We start from the raw sequence: 24,226 nt of genomic DNA, 5'->3' as shown, positions 1-24,226 counted from the left end.
AATGACTCTTATGTCAGTGACTTTGTTCTTGACTTGGAGCTGAGACGGCAGACAGCGGATCCTGGCAGCGAGTCAAAGCACAGCGAGGCAGAGACAAAGAACCTTGTGGCAAAAGGAACTCTAATTAAAACTTTGCATTTTCGTGGAATCAGAGGGATTTGGGATTTGAAACTTGTCGACTGAATCAATATTTTCGCTGCGCCGAGGGCTACAGTTTTATATCTCACCTTTTGAAAGTGTGTCTAGGTTCCACTGGCTTCTAAAGCCACAGATTGAGAAATGGTAAACAACACCTCTACAGCTCCCAGGAAGCATCCACATATTCCAGAAAAGGCAGAAAATATCAGTTCATTCTTTAAGCCATACTTAACTGTTTGCCATCATCACACAGCTGTAGCTTCAGGCTTTCAAAGCAGTCACTCTGTCACTGCCACAGTCTGCTCTGTGTCTTTAAGTTTTAGGTGCTCTCCCTTGACGATGGGCCATAGACATTATACAGTGTCTATGTCATTAATTATAAAACTCAAGGCACTTCTGAGTAGGGATGGGTACCGGTAATGGCACCGGTTCTGACATAAAAGGTAGTAACCAGACTGAAAAGCAGCGCACATTTCGGTGCTTTATTTCGGTGCCTTTTTTACGTACGTTCTTTAAGAGGAGAGCTACAGATTAAAAATGCCCAAGGTGAAGCGGTCAAAAGTCTGGCTGTACTTCACAGCAAAAGATGCAAACTCAGCAGCCTGCAACAAGTGCTTTAAGGTGATACTGTGCAAAGGAGGTAACACCTCGAATCTGATGAAACACCTGGCAACAAATATGATACAAATAAAAAACAAAACAAATATGAAACATAATATTTAAATATTAAAAGGTAATTATTACACAGTTTAGATTTTAAAGGGTTATCTAATGATACTAATATTTTCACTGTCTTTACATAAAGTGAAATGCACACACTTGCTCCTAAATTAAAAACAAGATGATAGTCTGTTTTAGCGAAACCAAATCCGAATATATTTAATATAATATAATACATTTATTTTATTATTAATAGATTAATATTTTAAAATAACATATTTTAAAACGTGAACAACTTATTTAGGACGATAGCCACAGAACAATGTCTTCATATAAAAAAACCCCAAAACATGTAAGTTAGACAATCGAATGATGGTGAAAGCATGCCTAAAAAAAGAAGCTTACATTAAAGTCAATACAAAAGAAGGAGAAACAGAGCAGAAGAAAAAGATGTCACCACGCTGATATCAACAAGCACCTGATCTGTTAGCTCAGGAAGGCGATCAGCGCAATTACTGGAAGAACCTCCATGAGCGGGATTTTTGCCAAGAAATGGTGATGAAAGCGATAAGATCAGGAAAGCATTAAAGGGTATCAGTTTCATATCATATCATTCATATCTGTTATTCAATAAATGTTGCCAGTGCATTAGTCAATACTCTTGGAAAGTTCTTAATTTATCTTTAGAAACATAGCACCAAAGGTTTAAAACAAAACGTATGATGCCTTTCGTATGGCCTGCTTTAACAACGTGCTAACCTTATTTACAATCAATATTGTATGGATGTAATAATGATGCTAAAGAAATGTTGTTTTCTAAGAAAGGCATTGTATTTAATGTGATTTTAATAGGCTCATCTTTGAGTTTAAATATGTGCGTTTGTATTTTCTAGTACAGCGCGTACTGCCAGTGCATCATCACTGCTTTGTACGTATGGTCTGAGGTCATTTAAATTAGTTTGCAAACAATGACCAAATTCGGTAAGACAACACTGACAAATTTGGGACTTGATTATGTGACACCATCAGTCATGGATCGGCCTCCACAGAGTCCAGACCTCAACATTATTGAAGCAGTGTGGGATCATGTTGACAGAGAACAGAACAAAAGGCAGAAACATCCAGAGAGTTCAGACTGTGTTGAAGAATAAAGGTGGTCACAGCAAGTATTGACTTTCAAGCTCATTAGAATTGTACAAACTTTTTTTTCCCTATATACATTTCTATGTATGTGTGCATAAATTTGAATACATCTCTGCACGTAAATCCCAAAACAAATCAGGAATAAAAGGTGGATCAAGACTTGCACGGTACTCTACTTTTAGAGCTACGTTCAAAGGTTCAAACTGTTGTTAAAGGAATCCAACTGGCATTTATATAATCTCATTCCTGCTCTTCAAAGTGCTTAAGATTACAGTTTACCCAAAGCCATATGGTTATATAGCCGTTTATTCAATATACTTAAAGTGCTTTATCTATTTCAGATCCACAGTCATTTCCAATTAAGTGTCACCAGTTAACCTAAAGCTACTTTCGGCTGCTCCTTTTTTCACAAGGTGTCACCACAGCGGGTACCCCACATATTTGATTTGGCAGGGGTTTTTTTACATCACAAGCTCTTCCTTGACACAACCGCAAAGGGATTTGGACATGCTTATTTATTTATTTTTTTGTGTGTGTATCTAAAGTACTCATCTTTCTATGCAAGCTTTTACAACTATAACTACACTTTCAGATTAAGGTAGTCAAGGACTCCGCTGTGGCTCTGTAAAAGTCTATCAATTTTTATTACAGAAAATGTTCAGCCTTCACCTTTACTATATGAAACAGGTCAGATCTCTGCGTAAGAAATTTTTAAATTGCTTGATTTAAATATAACAAATGTGTGTCCACGAGGCACATCATGAGAGCTGCTAGGATGCCTTCCAATAATATGCCTGGAAGAGAAAAACATGCACATTACTGCTTACATGTGATCAACTACTATTTCCTGTTGTTTTATTTGTTGGTGATGCCCAGTTTTTACTAATGTGCAACAAACGCTCATCTGGTCACCTAGAGTTGCCATAGTTGATTTATAATCTCAGAGTAAAGAGAAGTAATGAGGTCATTTCTGTTGGAGGGTCTTTTAGGAAATAGAGGGCAGTGCTGCCTTCCTCTTGCACTGAGTGATCACCTGCACTCAAACTGATGCAACGGCAGCAGTGAAAACCATCCCCTGTAATAACCCACAGGTCAGAGTGATAAACTGCCTGCGGGGCTTTGAGGGCAGAAGTTGCACTATGGATGCAAATACCCTTTGCTGGCTAAGAAAGGGAATTTTCATTGGATTTAAAGCTATTATTTATTCAAAGGCATGCTTCATTATCAAATGAAACAAAAAAAAAACTGCCATGCTTTACGTCTGAATCACGTACCAAGTTATCTACTTGGATAACAAAAAAGTTTTTTTCAACACAGAACTGGTTCTGATCTTCTTTGAACTTTCTACAGTGCCAATAAACAGGCAGTGATGGGACTTTTCACTAGTAGAAATGCTTATCATCTGTGATGCTGGCATCTCTTCTGGCACATGTTTCCCACAATTTAGACATCAAGAAAAGGTGTCTGAAAGCTATTGTTTGCGCTTGCCTTTTTGTATTTGGATATCCGGTCGTTAAGTCTGACGTCACTAGCCGTGTCTGGGCCTAAACTCCGCTGCAGGTCCATATATCAAATGATCACTATGGCATTACTGAGAGTTGAAAAACTGTCTAAAGTCTTTCATCTTTAATAAAATGATCAGCGTTCTGCTCTACCAGGTGTAACAATTGAGTTTAACATCCAGGCATCCATGGAAACGGAACTTATGACATTTAACGGAATTAGAAGTTAGCAGGAAGTTAGCTTGCTAGCTTTTATCTAAACACAATATAGCATGTCCTGACTGCAGGGTTTTGGAAACAAATTAAAACGTACAGCTCTGTTATCACTTCCAACATAAATGAAGACAGAAAACTAAACAGCAGTGACGTTTGTAGGGTTACTGAAGTTTGGCTAGCTGGTATATAATGATGTGCTACGTGACCGCTAGCGACACAGCTATGTCAGCATAACAAGCTAACTTTTTTTTCCACTCGATAAAAGTTAACGTGAGCGTTCTCGGTGGTCAGGAACAAATCACATGGCAGGATGCTGTAAAAGGACCAAACTTCAGCCAGGAGAACAACTGAGATAATCCATCCACAATACGAGGTTAGTCATTCATATACTGCTGCATGGGCTGGGCTGTAGTTACATCCTAAGGTTTTAAAAACTGAGCTTAAATAAATGATTAGCGGTAATAAAAGCCGAGGGAGGTCAACAGTGATCACTGACTGTTTTAGGAGCTTTTTGAGATTAAATAGAAGAAAATACAAAACATTAAACATGTTAACAACACAAAAGCCATATTAAATACAGGCTACTTTAGGCCTGGAAGTAGGATTCGTCACGTCATCACTTAACAACCGGATAATACTCCAACTGAAAACTCCCAAAATCAACGTTTGTGCCTTCTCTTCACCATGATGTTCCAAAATCAGGTGCCCTATGATGCACAGGACATATATCCAACATCATTCACTATGCAGAAAGGGGGAGAGAGTCTATCTTTACCTCTGTGTTTATGGTTATATTTTCACTTTCTGTATCTGCAAATGAGGCCATGCTGCAGCATCACTGTGCTTTCTCTCTCCGACTTGAGGTCTGCCTAATAGAAACACAGACAGGCAGTCCAACACTCGTGTGCTTGGCGCAGTCATCACGTCTGTATTTTGGACTGAGGATGGCAACAAATTTGACTTTGTCTTGAAATTTACAATCTGGCTGTGGGCAGAGCACAGAGACATGGAGATACTTTTGGCTAACAGTTCCTTAAGAGTGTTTGTTGATGTCAAAAAACAAATGGTGGCTAATTTTGTGTTGCCACATTTTCAGTATTGGCGGACTAGTATTATCATTTTTCCATCCTTGTATCTTCAATCCATCCATGACTCAGACATAAATTCAAAGCATTGCAATAATTACTATGTTCCATTTTGTCCAACATTTTTTTTCTTAACTACAGTTTAAATTAAGTCTTTTTGGTCTACAGAGTTATTAGTCCCTCGTACAAAAATTTCATATTTTTAAAGAGTGTTTCTTAAGTGCTGTTAAACAGAGCAAGGAATTTTTAACACAGCTTTTTTCAAGTAAACTAAAACCACCTTTTCTTTCAAAATCTTCTCATATCCTCCTTTCTTCATTATTCCTTCCAACAAGATGACATTCCCTTTTCCAGATGCACCAAAGCAGCGTAACTAAATAATAATATTTCCAAGACTGTGTTTCATTGTGGGACCTGCAGTGTTGTTTGGGTTATATTCGTCTCACTTCTTTCTCCAAATATAAGCAGGATCTCTGTGGCCAAATAGCTCTAGTTTCATCTCATCTGACCAAAGGATGCAGTTCTGGTATCTATACTCTTTCTCCAGGTTGTCTTTAACATACTTAAGTCTGGTTTGAAGGTGTCTCTTCTACAGATTATTTCTTAGTCTTCAACCTCTCAGTCCATTCCTGAAGATGAGCAGGGCTCTAGTGATAGTCTTCTTTGAGACTACAATTCCCAACTTGGCTAAATCCTTCACTACTGTCTTGACAAAGATGTTTTAAACCATTTATCACTTTTAAAAAAATAAGGAATCATGCTGTTTAAATGTGCCTCAACTCGCAACGTGCATTATATACAGTGCAAGTTATACTCCAGAAAGGCAATATAAAAGAAAAACAAACCAATGTTTAATGTAAAATGAGAACATGTTAGACGCTCATGTATTACTAACATGTGACAAGTTAACATCTGAAAAACTAATAAACACTGAAAAGTGTGGTGCATTGCCGTGCATTATGAATGACGCACACTGTTTGAAATTTAATGACAGCCACTAAAATAAAAGTTCAAATGTAAAATAACAAAACAATAGATCATCCTGCTGTTTTCTTAAGGTTATCTGAAGTCAGTTTGCGGAGGCATTAGTAGGAAAGACCAGACCTCCTACTTGCTACGTCCTCCAGCTTATCTGGGGAAACATCGAGTCTTTCCAAGGCCACCCTATAGAGGTAATCTCTCCAGCATGTCCCGGGTCTACGCCAGGCCTCCTCGTGGTACAGTAGGACAGCGGTCCCCAACCTTTTTCGCGCCACGGACCGGTTCATGCCCCACAATATTTTCACGGACTGGCCTTTAAGGTGTCGCGGATAAATACAACAAAATAAAACTAGTACCGGTACCGAAAAAAAAGATGATTTATTCATAACACACGTGAAAAGACCCAGGAAAACCGAGTTAATGATAAAACGATAACAAAATAACGCTGAAAACCGATAAAAACCCTGAAAACCATACATTTCACACCTGAGCCTCAACTCTCGCGGCCCGGTACCAAACGACTCACGGACCGGTACCGGTCCGAGGCCCGGGGGTTGGGGACCGCTGCAGTAGGACATGCCAAGCTAGAACACCTTAGCCATGATGCAACAGCCTTAGCTGTCTCCTTTTGATGTGGAGGTGTAGCGGCTCTACTCTGAACCCCTCCTGAATGACTGATGTCCTCACTCTATTGCTAAGAGAGACCGATATATTTGCAATCTCATTCCAATAGTCCAATAGACCATTAGGCGGCTAGTCGTGCACATCCCTAGTTTTTAGACACATCTCTCACTAGTCTTTTGTCCAGTGTCTTTGAAACCATCCTACCAGGCTTGTTATTATACTGTGTGTAAATTGGAAGATAACTCACACTGTTAACTTGATGTTACAAGCTTTGAGCATTACAAAGTTAAAGCACATCATTTCACAGTAGTGGTTTGTGCTATGGCTCAGTTCAAAAGGTCAACATTTCAGAGGGTTGATCATGCTGACCCTGAACATTTTTATCTGTTACTGTATGCAAATAGAAATAATTTATGCTTTCTAAAATGAACAGCATGTGAATTATTCCCATATGTAAGATCTGAGTTCCAAATTGATGCTTAAATGGCTCAAGATATGTTCATATCTGCATAGATGCTACTTTATATGTTAAAGTAAGGAATTCTTTTTTATCTTGCAGATACCTGGCAAAACTTAGCAACACATTTTCCCCAAAGCATTTGTGTAAAAAACAATTGTGTGTTTTTTAAGACTGAAGTTTTCAAAAACTTTCGACTTCTGCACACCCAGTGTTCATTAATTCTTATTTCTCTGCTCTATTAACTAGTTTACTGACTTCTTCCGATTACTTGTTGATATATAGGCCCATTAGTACCATTCGGTGGCTAGACATCCAACTGCTTGCGTGGCACCTGAAGCCATTTATACACATCTTTGACAATACAAACTCATTAGGTCTGACCAGTGATTGACTGTCTCTAGATGGGATCTATGAGAAAGTGACTCAATTAATGATGACCAAACGGGCAATCATTGATTAAGAAGGTAGCAGGCCGCGATAAACATCATCATTTGCGGAGGGGAGCAAGTCTTCCTCCTTTGCGACGTGACAAGGAATGGAGAAGGGGAGTTTCTTTGAGGACATCCTCAAAAAACTCAACATTATAATTAAATCCTCTCTAGTTCGCGAGAGATGGATGGGTTCTTGTTTTCCGTCCATTTTCAAGGAGGAAGCAGATCAGCCCTGATGCGATTCGAGTGCACTCAAGTGCCAGCATAGAGGAAACGAAAAACCATGGGAAATTACTCTTAGGTTAGAAGAATATGGCATCCTTAACAATCAACCTCAAAAGACTTCAAAGAAATTCAGCTTCCTTTTCTGTAATTGCTGCTGTCTGGGGTTATGGCTTTTTAAGGAGTAATTCAAGTGTCTGTACCTTGATCTTTGCAGTTACAATTCAAAGTTTAAACTCTGCTTAAGCAGTTTCCTATGCATGAACAAAAGTTTAAAAGCCTAAAGGTTACAATGCCATGTAACCCCTGAGTGTTGACGGTCCTACAAGACCCTACCTTGCGTGCTGAAATTGCTGTACTTGACCACCAATAGTCACTTCCTGCTTTTGTTGTTGGTTAACAATGTATTGGCTTCTTTTCCATTGTTTTTCCTCTCTTCACTTTGCCCTTCTATCCCAGCTTCGGTATCTAAGTAGTATTTTAACAGTGCAGTGTTGATTCATGACTGTTCCCTCACAGTTCTCAGCATCCCGACTCCCCAAGTCCACATGATCTTTCTTGACTGGAATCTAGAGTTGGGATATCGCCCATACAAGCTGGTTGCAATCAGGCATCATTTCTGAAAATACTTCTATATTTTTTCTGCCAAAAGGGCCTTTAGAAACTTAACTTTGTGAATATCAAGTGTTTTCTTTCTCTCCCAACAGAATCTGTCCTTAGAAGGTCTTTGGAGCTGAGACTCAATATCCTTGAAATGTTCAAAAGGATCTTTAAAAACATAATAATTAATAACTGACATCAATGGGTGGCTGTAGCTCAGGTGGCAGAGCAGGTCAGCCACTAATCAGAAGGTTGGTGGTTCGATCCCAGGCTGCCTCCTCGCTGCATGCCAAATATCTTTGGGCAAGATACTAACCCCATGTTTGCCTACTGGTGGTGGTCAGAGGGACCGGTGGCGCCTGTGTCCGGCAGCCTCGCCTCTGTCAGTGCGCCCCAGGGCAGCTGTGGCTACAATGTAGCTTGCCATCGCCAGTGTGTGAATGTGTGTGTGAATGGGTGAATGACTGAATGTAGTGTAAAGCGCTTTGGGGTCCTTAAGGACTAGAAAAGCGCTATACAAATGCAGGCCATTTACCATTTTACCATCAAGGACAATACATGCAGATTTAAGTGTTTGGAGATAGAAATGGTTTCTTTACCCAATTACTTTTTACCATATTGAAAGCCAAATGTTTTAGTGACACACTGGAAATGGTGCCACAACAGACATTAATCTCACAATTCAAGTGGATTCAGAGAAACCCAACATTCATACATGCATATATAGTCTTATTATCTGTGCCTGCCCATTGATCAAATGCAGATTAAAAGCAAACGTGGCTAACGTGTCCTAACTTGGTTCAGCCTGTGTGTGATTAACGATATCCAAACTGCAATTGTAGCATAAAAATATATATGTTAAAACTTGGGAATCTTGGATGATAGAAAAGGATTTTCCCAAAAGCCTGTTTGCAGATCAACTCCATGTTGCTGCACCTTTTATCCATTTCCCAAGAAAATATAAAGAAATCACTTGTGGTTAAAGACTTTTGCACAGTATTTCAGAATGCAATTGAATGCCACTGCACTTTAGCGATTAAAAAGGCTAGTCTGTGCATATTTATTTATTTGCATGCCTATTCTCTCCTTCAGTGATCTATAGTAATGCGCCATTACAACTGACACTGATACACTAGAGAGTGCACTCACTGAAAGGTTTTATGTCAATAGCTGGTCGTTTTGCACACTGCCACATCCAGAGCAGAGGGATGTCCACCCAGATCGGACTTTGTTATAGTAAATGTGAAGCGACATCATCCCTTCTGGACAGTTCTGAATGTAAATGTAAAGTCTTTGTATGTATAAGAATTTTGTCATTGCTGCTACGCACACACAAATGTACACCTATGGGAACTACAAATCCCAGTTTAATCCCTGGTCACGGGCAAAACAAAGATCAGACAGTCTTCAAACACCATAAACCATCTGTGTGAGCCATTGTTCCTGCTTGCTTTCCTTTGCAGTAGCTGACATCAATTTTGTCTGATGTTAAAAGTGCTCCCTCGGAAACGCAATCTTTTGATCTCAACAGGATTATCTTTGTTCCATGAATAAATGAGTAAGTAAACATGTAAACACCACGATTGATCTCCTATTATATTGGCCTTCTATACCCCAGTAAGTATTACAATCCGTATATTGACTGTCAGGTTTTGTATTGTTGATTGTCATTTATGCTTAGAAATATCTACTTATATATGCTTAGAGTTTTATAATTAGTTTTAGATTGGTAGAGGTTTGATCCTTAATAGTCTACAAACTTTGTGTGCATTCCAGAGCACTCTGGGCGCATGGGAGAGGTCGTACCTTCTCTTACTGTTTTATGGTAGGATAAATGTATCTATATCTGTTTTAGTGCCTTTTGTTTAGATGAACTGCTGGACTTCCAGACCATACACACCACACACACACACACACACACACACACACAAACACACATGCTTACACAACACACAGGCAAGGTACTCTTTGTGTGTAGGTATACGTCATATGTTAATGAACCTATGTATATTCAACCTCAATAAAAGAGCAGTGTTACGGGGGGGCGGACGAGAGCAACTGGGGTCAAGCGAAGGAACGGCGCTTGTCCGGTTCTCTCCCGTGCACGAGAAACATGAAGAACTTTGCCTACTCGGGTCTTGCTTTGCTGTGTAATTACATTGTCTTCAACGTTCCAGCGAATAGGTTTAAGCTACAAACCTATCATTGACTGTGGTGCATTTTACACAAGGCAAACAAATGTAGGTCTTGGATTAAAGCTTTTACAATTAAAATCCCTGCGGGTCAGCTTTGCTTGTACATCTCTTGATGTCTGACAGTTTTGTCAACTTCAGTCTGAATTTTCAGCTTTAATCTGACAATCTTTCCAGCCACACATTCAGCAGCAGATGCAGTTTTTATTTTGGAGTGGCAGTTTTAGAGCAACAGTACTTCAACTGATTATACCGAATGAAGCAATCCACTTTCATATGGAGAAAAACTGAGCAAGGACTTCAGAGACTGCAGTCAGTAAACATAATGTAAATGATGCTTTATTATAAGGCTCCTTTTAATCTCACAAATAGATATTGGGAAGTGTATCAGCTGGTTCAGTATCAGCAGTAACAGCAAGTGATCGTCTTGAGAAAGTTGCATTTTTACACACTAAATGATTGAACAATAGTTTTCTTCATTACACTGCTTGGCTTTCATTTTGAAAATTGATGAAAGACTTGATTTATGTAATGGGCAGCTATAAAAGTATTCATTTCCCATTTTGATTTGCTGGCAACACTTCCAGGAAGAAGTTTCATTTGAGCTCCACGGGGGAGGAGAGAGTGCTGCCTAGATTATTTCTTCAAGTGCTTTGATGAGATTATTACGCACAAAATCTATGATGCCTGTTACTATCAAAGCTTTTTATGGCACATGACTGGAAAGAGAAGAAAGCGAAAGCCAGGAAAGAAATGCGGCAGCCACAACAAAGCTTAACACAAGCAGTGTCAGACTATATCAGGCCGCAGGGGCAGATTTAGGCATACTCGGGCATCATCGTGTCATATTTTTTCTCTTTTATGTAAACGAGAGTACAGCGATCGGTGCCAGGTGGAATTACTGTAAAAGCCTATGTGACTTTAGTCGCTTTCCACAAAACAAATAAAAACAACGCCTTCTGTTAGAAAAGGTTTTCTTTTTTTATAGTCCTATGTGTCAATCTGGTGTACTCCGAGGTTACAAAGAACATGCATGTAATAAAACAATAAAATGCTGTTTCTACTCTTAAATTGGCCCTTGATTGTTTGATATGCACCACAGCATGAGGCACTGATGACATGATGCATTATGGGACTCAGAGAAGCCTGTTTTAGTGTCATCAAAGTTTACAGCTTATCATGTCTACATGAATGAATGAAAGTATTATTATAAAATATTACTCACAGTAAGCAATAACAGTCATGTTCATTTATTTCCACAAGCACAAACCTAATTAAAATGATTTTCTTTTCTGTTAGTCCGTGTGTAACCGACTGCTAACGCTTGTGTCATTTAAAATCATTGCAGTACAGACTCGGATCACAGAATAAACAAATAACCAAAAGATTTTTCTAATGTTTACTGTTTATTTAGTTTCCATTCTTTATTTTGTAGGCCTGTGGCTTTGTGTTATCTGGGAACACATACTGGTGGAATCCCACTTGCCTTGCAGCCATCAGTGTAATTCTGATTGATTCAGTAGCTTGCAGGACCACCTTTAGCAGCAATCACTTGAAGTAATCATTTTCTTAGTGACTTTATTAGTCTCTCATATTGTTGTGCAGAACTTTAGTCTCACTCTGTGATACAGTGTTGCTGCAATTCATTAAAGTTTGTGCACACTTTTTTATGCACAGTTCTCTTAAGGGCCTAATATAGCATCGATCAGATTAACATCTGGACTTTGTGTCATTGCAACACCTTGAATCTTTTTTTCTTTTTTTAGTCATGATTTCATCTTATTTGCTGCTGTGTTTGGGATCATTGTCCTGTTTCTTGTCCAAGTTTAGTTGCTGGACAGATGGTCCCACATTTCACTCTAGAATACTTTGGTATACTAGAGGAGTTTGTGGTTGACTCAATGACCGAAAGCTGCCCAGTTCATGTGGCGGTAAAACAAGCCCAAATCATCACCTTGTAGGTATGAAGTATTTGTGCTGAGATGCTCTGTTTAGTTTGGAAATCCTTCCAAACAAGCCACACTTCATTCTTTTACTAATTGCACTCTTGAACTTTAACATTTAACATGCTAAGTGAGGCCTCTAGCGTCTGTGGTGTAGCATTTTCATTTCTATATAAGCAAAACGGGTGTACTTACTTATTTACAGGACCGTATAGAGTCCCTTAAAAACTTTGTTTTTCACATGACTGAACTGAACACAGCTGAAGTTTCAAATAATGAGGTCAGCATATGTTCAAGTAGTCCATGATCTAAAAGCTCAGACTTTAGACTTCTCTAAACACAATTCTGGATATTTTGTTTCTACTCGTGGCTCTGTGCTCTGACAAATGTGGAAATCGTTTACATGGTGATCGCAGGTAGACAGGTCTGGCTGTGAGCGCAAGTGGAGCTGTGTTCAATTCTTTTGATTTTGAAGGGCAGCCAATCAAAAGAAAGCTAGCTTTAATTGAACAGGAACCGGAAGGAGTTGCTTCTGACAGCATAACTAGGGTACCAGTTTTTTGTTTTTAGCATTTTATTTTATGTTCTTTTATAGACATGTGGGACAACGTGCCTATAAAATAACATGGAAAACATGTGGGACAGTTTTCCAATTTCACTGTACTACTGTACTAATTGTGACTGTGCAATGAAATAAAAAGAGTTATCATATCTTATCTTATGGTCACGTTTAATGGTGAGCAGTGAGTTTTAAAGCTGGAGCTTAGATTGAACATAAATTATGAAATTATGCATTAATTTAGCAATTCCAAAATCCAGCCTTTTCTCATTCCCAAGTTGACCAACAGAAACATGACTGGGATACCGATCAGAAGCTTTCAATCAGTGATTTTCACTATTCAACTGTTTTCGCGCTGCTTTCAAGCCATTGTGTAAATGTCTAAATTCATTTGAAAAAGGAGACTGCAAAAAATCTCTGCCAATAAAAGAATAAATAAATACAAACTGGTGTTAGAGAGACAATGTTGTAACTGGGTAGGGAAGAAGGACAGCTTAGTGATTGAGAAGGTGAAAAAAAATATTTTCATTTGAAAGAAAAAACTAAACTAAAACAAAAAGATGGAAAGGAAAGGGAGTAAATTGAAAAGTGTTGCAATCAATGGTGTTTTTCTTAAAGAATTCTCTGTAAGCAGGGCGTGAAGAAGGTTATTCAGCCTTTTACAAACTAAAATAGGATGGAGAAAGCGGATGGATGAGGAGGAAAAAAGAAAACACCTACTGAAAACAGTAGCTGCATAACACACCGAGAGAGAACTGAGGAGAGAAACTGGCTACTGAGAGATAGAAGGTACCGATATAGCCTGACCATATTTTTTATTTTTGGGAAAAAAAATAAATAAACACAACTGGATGTTTCTTTCAATAAAGTGCCACGGTGTTTATACGAGAAGAGAAAAAAGCTAATGCAGTGAATTAGAAAGATGGCCCGCAACTGAGACTAGGAGAGATTTCACTTCTAATATTGTTCATTGGGATAGATGGACTTCTTTAAGTCACTGAAGCAGAGAATGTAAAGGTGGAGTCTTTCCCTTTTTCTTTGCTAAAGCTGTATGATCAAATCAATATGATTTTGTCCGTATCAAGATGCTTTAGGTTAATGAAAGTTAAACCTTAAAACAGATACAACTAAGCTGTCAGCTGGACTGGGTCAGTGGTTTAGAAATGGGAGTAATTAGAGTGTCCTGTGAAATATAACCAAGAGACAATGATTGATAAATGACTGAGTTCTCTGTGAAAATCCTGCTCCGTCCTTGCTGCGGGACATGACAGCTTCCTACCCTCTGTGTCTACTGTAAGCCCCTTTATTGCCTTCGTAGCTGGAAAGCTCAGCCGACTTATTCTTTCAAACAAACACATTAGGAGGAAAAGTGTTTTTTTCCCAATTTCACCCTCTTCTCTCTCCCAGGCTCTTTCCCACGATGCACCTAACAAGATAGGACAGCCAATCGAAGTGACCCGCCTTAAGCTTGCCGTTTCCCTTGTCTTGTTTGCTGTTTGAAAAGAAGCCCACACTCTTACAGGCTATTTAGCCAGTGCAATAATGACAGAGGCAAACATCCAAAACAGCACAAATGGATGCAGTAAAAGGCTCCGAGAAGAAAGCAAAACAACACTGAAGCAGCCTGCCTTTGATTTTTTTTTTCTTTTAAATCACATGTGAAATTGGGGTCTGTAGGGGGAAGTGCATGGGATCAATGAAAGAAAAAGCATTTTTATGTGTCTGTATCACTTCACGTATATTCCAGCTTCAAAGTGTATCCATGTTGCATGTTATACACTTCAAAGATATTTTTGCTTTACTGTGCACGTGTGCATTTGCATAAGTGCATGTTTAACAAACTGTGGAGGATTTAGTAAAAAAACCCCACTGTAGTTAGCTAAAAGCTAGAGTTTTAGCTAGCTAAAAGTAGCAATGTTTTTAAACAATAACGTTAGGCTAACAGACTTGTGGCATTGTTTTGTGATTATGTGTGTTCAATGTTCTTATTCACTTTCAGGAAAATGTAATTTATGTCTTGTCAAAGGATTGTCAAAGGTTTGTTAATATTTGACATGGTCGGAGCGGGCACGCTCTGTTTTGCGTAACTATTTTTAAATCCCGGTAGCACTGCAACCACGTAAGCTAGCGCAATAATTTTTTTTTGCATATGAAACCAGAGGAGTTGTACTTACATCTTATGCCATCAGCTTGTCCTAAGTCACAGCTTCCTTCCACACAGTGGCGGAAGCTGTGACTTAGGACACCCCCCCCCCCCCACTTACCCGGGGGGGGGGGGTGTAACAAAAACTACACACAATATTCAAAGCACATAGTGCACACTGTGGGAATTTACAACTGTGTGTAAATCCCCCCTAATATTGGTATGATCCGAGCTCAGCGACTGAGCGAGGGGGCGGGGTGAGCTGCTGCCTGCGAGTGCGCTGTTGGAGAGACGCAGCCAGGCAGACAGAGGAGAACTGAAGTTTGACCAGGTACCAAAGCAAATCAATAGTACTGTACAAATAATACAAATATGACGGTGTATCACGAAAGATTGATATCAAACTGATCACTTGACCCATATTACATTACTTGCTCTTCAAGTGAATCAACAAATGGCGAAATGAAAAGCCGAACAACAACAATGCTGATTCTTTAGAGCAGTGGTTCCCAAACTTTTTTCGCTGGGCCCCCCTTTGTTTTACAGAAAAATATTCGCGCCCCCCCCCCCCCCCCCCCCCGCGCGCACACGCACACACGCACCAACACGTCCTCCAACCACACACACCCATATTTTGCTCCATTGCGGTTTATTTCACACCTCAAACATTTAGTAAACAATTAAGCAAATACAAGTAATTTGCAGGTAGTAAGAAAATAAACTAGGGGAGACCGGGGATAGTTGTAACATGGGTCAGTTGTAACACTTACAATTTCTCCAATCAGGGCTAAGTTTCAAATGATGTGACTCATTCTGTGCATGCCCAACTCAGTTCTGCTATCACATGTGAAAAATCAGCACATTTTGTCAAACACAGACAATTTAACACGAAAAAAAGTAATTTGTATGCCAAAAAGTAAGTTTTTCTACTTTATTTCAATTTCTAATAGCATTATCTGCTTTGCAGTTAAACTCATCAAACTTAAATGATGTTATTTGTATGTCTATGGGGATATATTCTGTGTAGGTCTTTAGTGCTAATGTTTTAGCCGTTGGCTGTAATGTTAGCTAGTTCATGGCTACAGGAGTCTGGGTCAGTTGTAACAGCAACAGTCTGGGTCAGTTGTAACAATAATGCAGATGTTACAACTTACCACACTATTACTTTAACTTATATTAAACAAGTTGGGGCAACGACATCAGCAGAGAGAGGTTCACTGGTCGCTTTTGTATATGCGGTTAATGCCATTGGCAACACAATTCCTCCACTGTTTGTGTTCCCACACATACATTATGCAGACCACTGTGTCAGAGATGGACCAGTAGGAAGTACTGTAGTGGAAATAAATCAGGATGGGTGCAAGAAACAGATTTCCTCATCTTTCTGAAGCACTTAGCAAACCACACCAAGGTAAGCCGTGATAAAGCCATGATCAGCTTCATTGTTATGTTCAAAATTGGTGCAAAAGTTGTAGGTTATAATGCCCACTGAGCCAATGAGGCCAAACTCAAGGAAGACCAACCAAAATTAATGAAATATTCAGTTGCATAAAATTCCAAAATTTCTGCATTCTGTCACACACACACATAGCTACATAAATGGCTCTAAGTGCATTCATGTGTTGAATAAACAAAGATTACATGTTAATGTTTTGTTAGTACCCTTATTTCATTGTGTTACATTTCACCCCAGGATATGTTACAACTAACCCAGACTATGGGGTTAATTGTAACATTTCACTCTTTGTGTTTGAGGCCATATCATGCAATGGGTAATTGTGCTGCAGAGAAAATAGCTGCACTATTTAATAGCCGAGACATGTAAATACTTTGCATTACATTTTGAATCCACTACCTTAAAAGAGCTCCAATTTACAGACAGAAATGTCAAAAATGTTACAACTATCCCCGGTCTCCCCTACTAACTCTTTTACGCTACGTCCACACCTACACGGGTATTTTTGAAAACGCAGCTGTTTTGTCCACATGTAAACGGCGTTTCGAATCAGCGAAAACGGTGGCTTAGAATGAAGTTGGTTTGGAAACATATTCAGCTATGCTTCATCTCCTGCTTTGCGTTTCTGTAGGCGCCCCGTGCTAGCAGTGTCCAAGCGTTGTTTTTTTTTTTGTTGTTGTTGTTTTTTTTGTTGTTGTTTTTTTTTTCCCTTTTCATGCCGCACCCCCCCTGCAATGGCTCTGCGGCCCCCCTAGGGGGCGGGCCCCACACTTTGGGAAGGTCTGCTTTAGAGAGTCTTAGCTTACATGTGTGTTTATTTCATATTTTCAGTTGTTACCCTCCACGGCTAAATAAATCGGTTTCAGTAATGTATGGGCTCAAAATGTGGTCATAAATATTTTGTACTTGTAAATCAGTTTTGTACTTGTAAATCTGGATTTGTATGTGTAAAAAGAATTTGTGTGTGGGCAAAAAAAGATTTGTGCGTGAACTTAGCCAAAACAAACCCTGCAAGTTACAAGTACGAATTTTGACCCTATTTTTCTTCCTTTCATCTGATTGGTCAATGTCATGTCAATCACAAATGTAACAATCCAATCAGAGAACAGATGGGTTTGGCTGTCGGAGGGGTACTTTTTTGAACTGCAGGTCCTTGAAGGGTAATACAGTTTGAAGCTGGAGGATCTCTATATAAATATCTGATAGCAGCTAGGTCCCCTAACTTTCAGCAGCTGTTGAAAGGATAAAGTTGTGCTATATCAGTGGTTAGAAATACCATTATTACTTTAGGATTAGTTTAACACAAAGTCAGGGCTGACCCGGGACCATTGCTGTGAGTCACAGTGCGCAGCATAAAAGTCCTTTCACATCGGACGCAGGAAGTGCTGCAGCTCTACCTGTACTAGATGCACCTGCTCATTGTCATTTCTATCTCTGACTTTGTCCTCTACAAGAGTTTCTGTTTTTTTTGCTAGTTCTTCAAATGTTCAATACAAAACATGTATGCTAGTTCATAACGAAGAAAGCTTTGTAATGAAGACTGTCATTTCCAAACACAAAATTCGTACTTGTAACTTGCAGGGTTTTTTTTTTTTGGCTAAGTCCACACACAAATCTTTTTTATGCACACACAAATTCTTTTTTACACACACAAATCTTTTTTACACACACACAAATCTTTTTTACACACACACAAATTTTCTTTACACATACAAATCCTGATTTACAAGTACAAAATATTTATGACCACATTTTGAGCCCTTAGTAATGTACTGATATACAAGAATGGACATAGGGGGCTTCTTTCAAAGAAACAACTCTGGTAAATGTTATTTTATATATTATGCTTTGTATGTTGTTCAGTATATTTCAATGCAAAACAGGAGGAATTTCAATATACAGCAGTATATTCACAGTCTAAACCAGATATTTACATACACTTTATGGAAAACACAAGAACATTTTTTTTACTGTACAACATCAATTTAGAGTAAACCTGTTTTGTTTTGGATAAATAAATATTGACATATCTTTTGAATTAGTTAAATGTCGGAATAAAGAGAGAGAGAGCTGTCTCTTTTTTTCACTTTCATCAATTTTATACATATACACTAAGTTTATTGTTAATTAATAAGAAAACTCCAGACGATTCCATTCTGAGCTGAAGAAGCTTCTGATAGGTTAGTAGAGTCCATGTGAGTAAATTGGTGGCACAGCTGTTGTTACATCCCCCAGGAGGATGTCTCTTCTCCCTACTAACTCTTTGTTTTGTCTAGGCTCCACCTCCTCTGTACTGATTGGATGCTGCTCAGAGTCCGGCTAATTGTTAATCAGCAGAGCACTACTTAAGGCCTGTGGAGCTGTGCAGGCTAGCATGCCTTTGTGATTTGTATGTGCATTGTTGCTTTCATGTTCAGACTGCTTGTAGGGGAGAGCTGCCTTTTGTTTTGACATCCCGTTTTCTCCTGTTTATGTGTTGTTAGGTAGGTTATGGTTATAGGTTGTGTATTTTGTTTTCTTTGGAGTTAGGTAAGTTTCTTTTATTTTTACATCAGGGATGTTTGGTTTGTTATGTTGGCCTTGGCTCTCAGTCTGAACCCAAATCTCATCACCAGCATTAAATAAACCTTTTAAAGTTACCATCTTGGCTCCTCCTTCACTATCCACCTTTATGTTCGTCCCTTCAACCCCCTAGACTAGCCAGGGGACATAACACCTGTGGATCCATATAATGCAAAACACAGAGCCTGTTTCTTTGACATGGGAAAATCAAGAGAGGAAAAGAATTGTGGAGCTCCAAAATGTGGCTCAATTTTAATACAGTTTGGTGCCATTTACAATTGATAGTTTCTCTCTTTACTCTTAAATTTAACAAATTATGTTTTTTATATTTATCAATCTAAAAAAATAATAAACATTTAGTCTGATATCTCGTACCTAGTGTTTCTTTTTAGGTTTGTTACTTTTCAAGTTCTATGTTTATTAAGTTATGCAGGCTTGTTTGCACAACAAGGCTAAATAATTATATAAACTTTTCTCAATCTAAATAGTGTACTTTGGTAGAATAGTGCTACTATCATCTAGTTCTGATTCTGGTTCTGTTTTGGTTAAGTCCTAAGTACTACTACTGTTGTAGTCCTGTTTTAATTCCAGATCAGTTCTTGGTTTGGTTGAATTGGGGTTTAGTCCCTGTGTCTTGATATACAGCCCCGACTTTGTTCTGCCTTGCTGCTTAATTAAAAAAAACTAGTTTAAGGTGTCTGTGCATACTACCCTTTAGGGCTAAGCCCCGGGTGTATCAAATGTCTGCCTCCGCCTCTGCTTCCACATATGGCTTTGCAAAAACTGCATAAAAATTACTCGCATCAACAAAAACATAATATTACAGAAACACGCCAATCAGCTGTTTGTAACACTTCCTACGTCCATCAGCGCGAACTATCGCATGTCCGCCATGACCTGCCCGAAACCGGAAGTGACGTCATTTTGCGGAAATGTAGTTTTTTTACCATCAGGGCCTTATGAGCCTATACTGGTGTTTTTAAAAGTTATGTTTGACTTTATGACTTTCTGTGTCGTTTCTGGGATGCTTAGGACTCATATTGCACTGCTGGAAATAGTTTATTTTGATGCATATGCTGCTTTTTTGCAAATTTTCACTATAATATTTATTTTCGTTTTTCCTGCAGTATATAAAAATTGGTGTATTTCAGAAATAAAACTATGAAGACACTCAAAATAAATTTCCTGTGGTGGGAAACTATTTTGTGCAACTTTTTTTAATTTACAGAACTAGAAATATATGTTAAAAAAACTAAACCGATTTTAATTTTTTTTTTAGTTTATTGCACTTTTTTGCAAGGTATGTAATTACTATGCACTTAATGCAGACATATTATTAAAATTTGGGCTATAATGGTTGTATTGATGTATATCAACTTGAAATGTTCCCAAAAATGGCTCCACAACATGTAAAAATATAATATAAGCTCTGGCGGACTTGGTTCTATGGTAGGTCTTAAAGGGTTAAGTTGCATATGTTAAAAACATACTACAGCTAGCAAAATACTTGGTCAAAATTGCAGCTGTTACTTCGAGTGAGCATTTTGCTGTGTTCAGTTTAAGACAGCACTACTCTCACTAAATTCACATGTTATGCAAGTACTCTACATAGTGTACTTGCATAGTGTGTATCATATAATAATAGTATCACAATTAAGAAACAGTCACAGTCATAAAAGCTAGCTCAACTTGCTAGTCAACACTAGCAGTAAATCATAACAGTTTTCCAATCAAAAGATAATTATTTATTTCTAAAGATAAACCTAGAACAAACAAAAAGAAAAAAGCCAAATCTAAATGAATACTACACAGAAGATGCTGCAGTAACTGTAACCATCTTTATCTTTAGAATTTTCTAGCTTTTTTTGCCCTCCCCGAACAAAAAAACGAGAAGGCTCAAGTCAAACTATCAGGAGAGAAACAAGCACATACACTGTTATGCAGCAGAACAGTGCAGTCTCAACATAAGAATACCCAAGACCGAGAGCTGAAGAAGTTATCTGTGTCTGTATATTGGCTTATGTAACCGTGTGTGTGTCGCTCTTTCAAATGAGAAGCGAGCTCGACTAGAGACGTTCCATCTGCGCTCCATTCTCAATGAATTTCAGCAGAATTGCAAAGCAGCACCACAGGAGGACCATAAGATAAACAGCGAGAAAAAACAAGAAGAGAAGAATGATATTTTAGAGAAGAAAAGTACAGCCTGAGGGTATTTTCACTCGTGCTCTGCTAGGTTTCTTTGAAGCGAACCGTGGTGTGATTGTAATACTTGTGCTGTTTATTAGAGCAGACGAGAATGAAGCCCTAGCAAGGATGCCGACAGTCAGAGTACCTGAACAGGAGAATGGTGATACATTTACAAGAACCTTGAGGTGAAAGCATAAATAAGAACAGTCAAAAAATATAATTCTGATAAAAACAAAAAGCAACAATATTAGCATCTTGATATGTTTGGCTAAATGCCAAAAGGGCAAATACAATAATATAAGGCACATTCTTTACGGTGACAAATCTTACAGCAGAAAATAGTTGGCATTTTTGCATGATGACTGGCTAAAATCTACAGTTAGATTTCTGACTATTCTCCAAATGCTATTTTTTGATATGCCATCATTACAAGAAATTTTGTTTTGGCCATTTGCTTTATAACCACCGCTCAGTTTATAATGTTGGGAAATATTTACATCCCTTACATTTTAGGTCCTTTTTTTGTCCAGTAATTGGAGCAACATAAAATATGTTAAATTTTCCCTTAGTTCCTGCTTACATTTTATCCAGGGACATTTGAATAGAATGTCCAAACACATGAGACTGACATGTTCTGGACTTCTTTCCAATGATTTCTAAGCAGAATTATTGTTGTTCATTTTCTGAGATTATATCCTAAAAAAAGTTAGATTTGACTACTGTAATTCATTATTATCAGGTGGCTCTGAAAGCTCCCAGAACAGCTTTCAGTTGATCCAAATGTTGAAGTGAGACTACTGACAGAGACTAGAAAGACAGATCATATGTTTTTCATCTTGGCTTCTAGAGTTTCTAAAAGTATAATGGGAGGCTTCAACTTTCAGGCCTCTCTCCTGCGGAACCAGCTCCCATTACGGATTTGGGAGACAGACATCTTCTCTACTTTTAAGATTAGGCTTAAAACTTTCCTTTTTTAATAAAGCTTATAGTTAGCGTTAGATCATATGATCCTGAACCTCTCCTTAGTTATGCTGCATTAAGCCTAGGCTGCTTTGAGCTTCCCATGCTGCACTGAACACTTCTTCACTCACTTCTTCTCACTCTCCATTTGTTTATACACCATTACTGCTTTTAATCATTAGTAATTATGAAACTCTGGCTTTTTCCTATATTGTCTATGTGTTTTGTGCTGCCTTTCTAATATTCTAGTGTCTTTACCCTAGAATATAAAGCCCCTTGAGGCAACTCTGCTCCTAATTGGTGCTTTCTAAACAAACCTAAGTTGAACCGAATTTAACCACAGGTGCTTTCCACATCCAAGTTTCATCCACTTTTACTGCTCCATCATATTACCATGTTTTTAGCAGCATGGCTCAAGTTTCACAGGCAGAAAACAACTCTCTTTTCCCCATCAGGACTTCAGCATATGTAGCACCAGCCTCAGGTAGGCAGATAGTAGCAGATGGGTTACTCCAAGGCGAAGCATCGTGAAAACAAAGTGAAAGAAATCTTTTTCTTATTTTCATCTATAAAGACTCAAAAGGAATACTATAAGCAAACGACTTCATTATTATTTCAACAGCATTTGTATAGAAAAGATACTGTCCAATGCTGTCCCAGCGATCACTGTGAATCCATGCAGTGACTGCAGTCTGGAACTGCTGACTGTGGTGCTAAATGGGCCACATTTATAGTCTTTCTCTTTTTGGGACACCGACATCCACCTGTCCCTTTCACCTCATGCAACTGTGTGCTTCTTGTCTCTCAGCTTGAAAACCTGTGGTCTCGACTAAGCACTGGTGTGCACAAGCCCTGAAGCAGTTTTAAAGGGGACTGCACTAATGCACTGAAGTCAAGGCTGCTGCTCAAGCTTCCTGTAAAAAAACAAAACACTCTTCCGTTAATCGTTTGAAAACGTGATCCTGATAATGGAAATTGCTATCCGGGTACAATATATTTTGGGAGCATGATCCTGTTAGAGATTACTAGTTTGACTAGTTCATCCTTTACAGCTTTTTTCACTTTGTGGAGTATTGCTCTAACACTTAATATCTGTTCTCCAAACTCTCCAGTTAGTTGTTTTGTTTGCTCTCTTTTTCTTATGCCTTCAAAAAACTGTCCAAATGTAGACAATAGGCTGTCAAACTAAGGACGTTTTGGCTTTTCACAGAGGAAAAATTCTCAGCTTTTCAACGCACCTCTAAAAAACTTTGGAGTAAAGTGCTTCTCTGTGGGATTTAAACCCCATTCGACAATCATACAGAGAGAAATCTGTTGCCGGAGAGGCCGGGGCACTATTTCTGAGATGACAGCAGCATCATTTGTCCAGAAAGCGAAGTGGCAACAAGGCCTGCTGCGTTTTCAGGCTCGCTTTATCTTGACTGGAACATCTTGCTCTCTTGCTTTTGTTATCGTCAGCGCTCCTTCTAGTGGCATGAATAACCCACCACTTAACACAACAAGTTCAAAAGTGTTCTTTGGGGACTTTCAAAAGGCATTTAAGAGCAACTCAAGAAGGCATCTATGAGAAAGTGGAAATGTTAAAAAAGGGCAAATTACAAGCCGAGGTTTTCCTCTATCATGCTTTTACCTGTAATGTCAGGTTTCTGTGGCATGAAGAACTGATAGAAGGTGGGCTCCGACAGGCCTTTCACGTTGCGCGCTGTGATTTCCACTTCATATCTCGTGTTCCACTGGAGCGGGTGCAGCAAGGCATGGTCCTTCGCACCTGGAACAAGCTTGGTCATCCACTGTTCCTCTTTATCCTGGTGGAGGGAGGGGGTAAGAGAGGAATAGAAAGATAAAGAGTATCAAAAGACACCCTTATTACCTGGTTTTAATCAAAGCTCTATGTTTCACTTTGAATCAAAGGCGATCAGAGAAAGTGTTGTTGTATTTGATAAACAGCAATTTACCCCTTTGTGTTTTTAATCTGGGAGTTTTGAGAGTTACTACAATCAGCCTCGGTTGTGAAACGCCCCCACAGATGTGTTTGAATAGGTATAAAGAAACAGTAATCCTGAGCCTGTCATCGGTATCACACAAGTTCTCTTTGTGGCCTCAGCCTTTTGTCTCTACTCCTTCCCGAGCCTTCATAAAGAAACCAACTGCAAACAAAGCAC

At 38.8% G+C, this 24,226-nt stretch overlaps 1 protein-coding gene and 1 long non-coding RNA gene across 4 annotated transcripts in view; both read right to left on the bottom strand.

The window, feature by feature from the left end:
* Positions 1–24,226, bottom strand: part of ncam2a (neural cell adhesion molecule 2a) — a 401,748-nt gene that overhangs the window by 21,147 nt on the left and 356,375 nt on the right. For all 3 annotated transcript variants that reach the window (XM_085152561.1, XM_085152559.1, XM_085152560.1), the window contains exon 15: positions 23,695–23,869. In XM_085152561.1, the coding sequence (XP_085008687.1) occupies positions 23,695–23,869 (175 nt within the window). The remainder of the gene's footprint in view (positions 1–23,694; positions 23,870–24,226) is intronic.
* Positions 8,442–14,978, bottom strand: LOC146491884 (uncharacterized). Its single transcript, XR_014872544.1, has 2 exons — positions 12,406–14,978; positions 8,442–12,283 (listed from the first exon to the last, which is right to left on the bottom strand). It is a non-coding gene; the product is annotated as an uncharacterized LOC146491884 (long non-coding RNA).

The sequence above is a fragment of the Neolamprologus multifasciatus genome, chromosome 23 (genome assembly GCF_963576455.1).
Source record: "Neolamprologus multifasciatus chromosome 23, fNeoMul1.2, whole genome shotgun sequence".
Classification (NCBI taxonomy): domain Eukaryota; kingdom Metazoa; phylum Chordata; class Actinopteri; order Cichliformes; family Cichlidae; genus Neolamprologus; species Neolamprologus multifasciatus.
The sequence above is the reverse complement of the archived record's forward strand: the minus strand, read 5'-3'. Positions and strand labels throughout refer to the sequence as shown.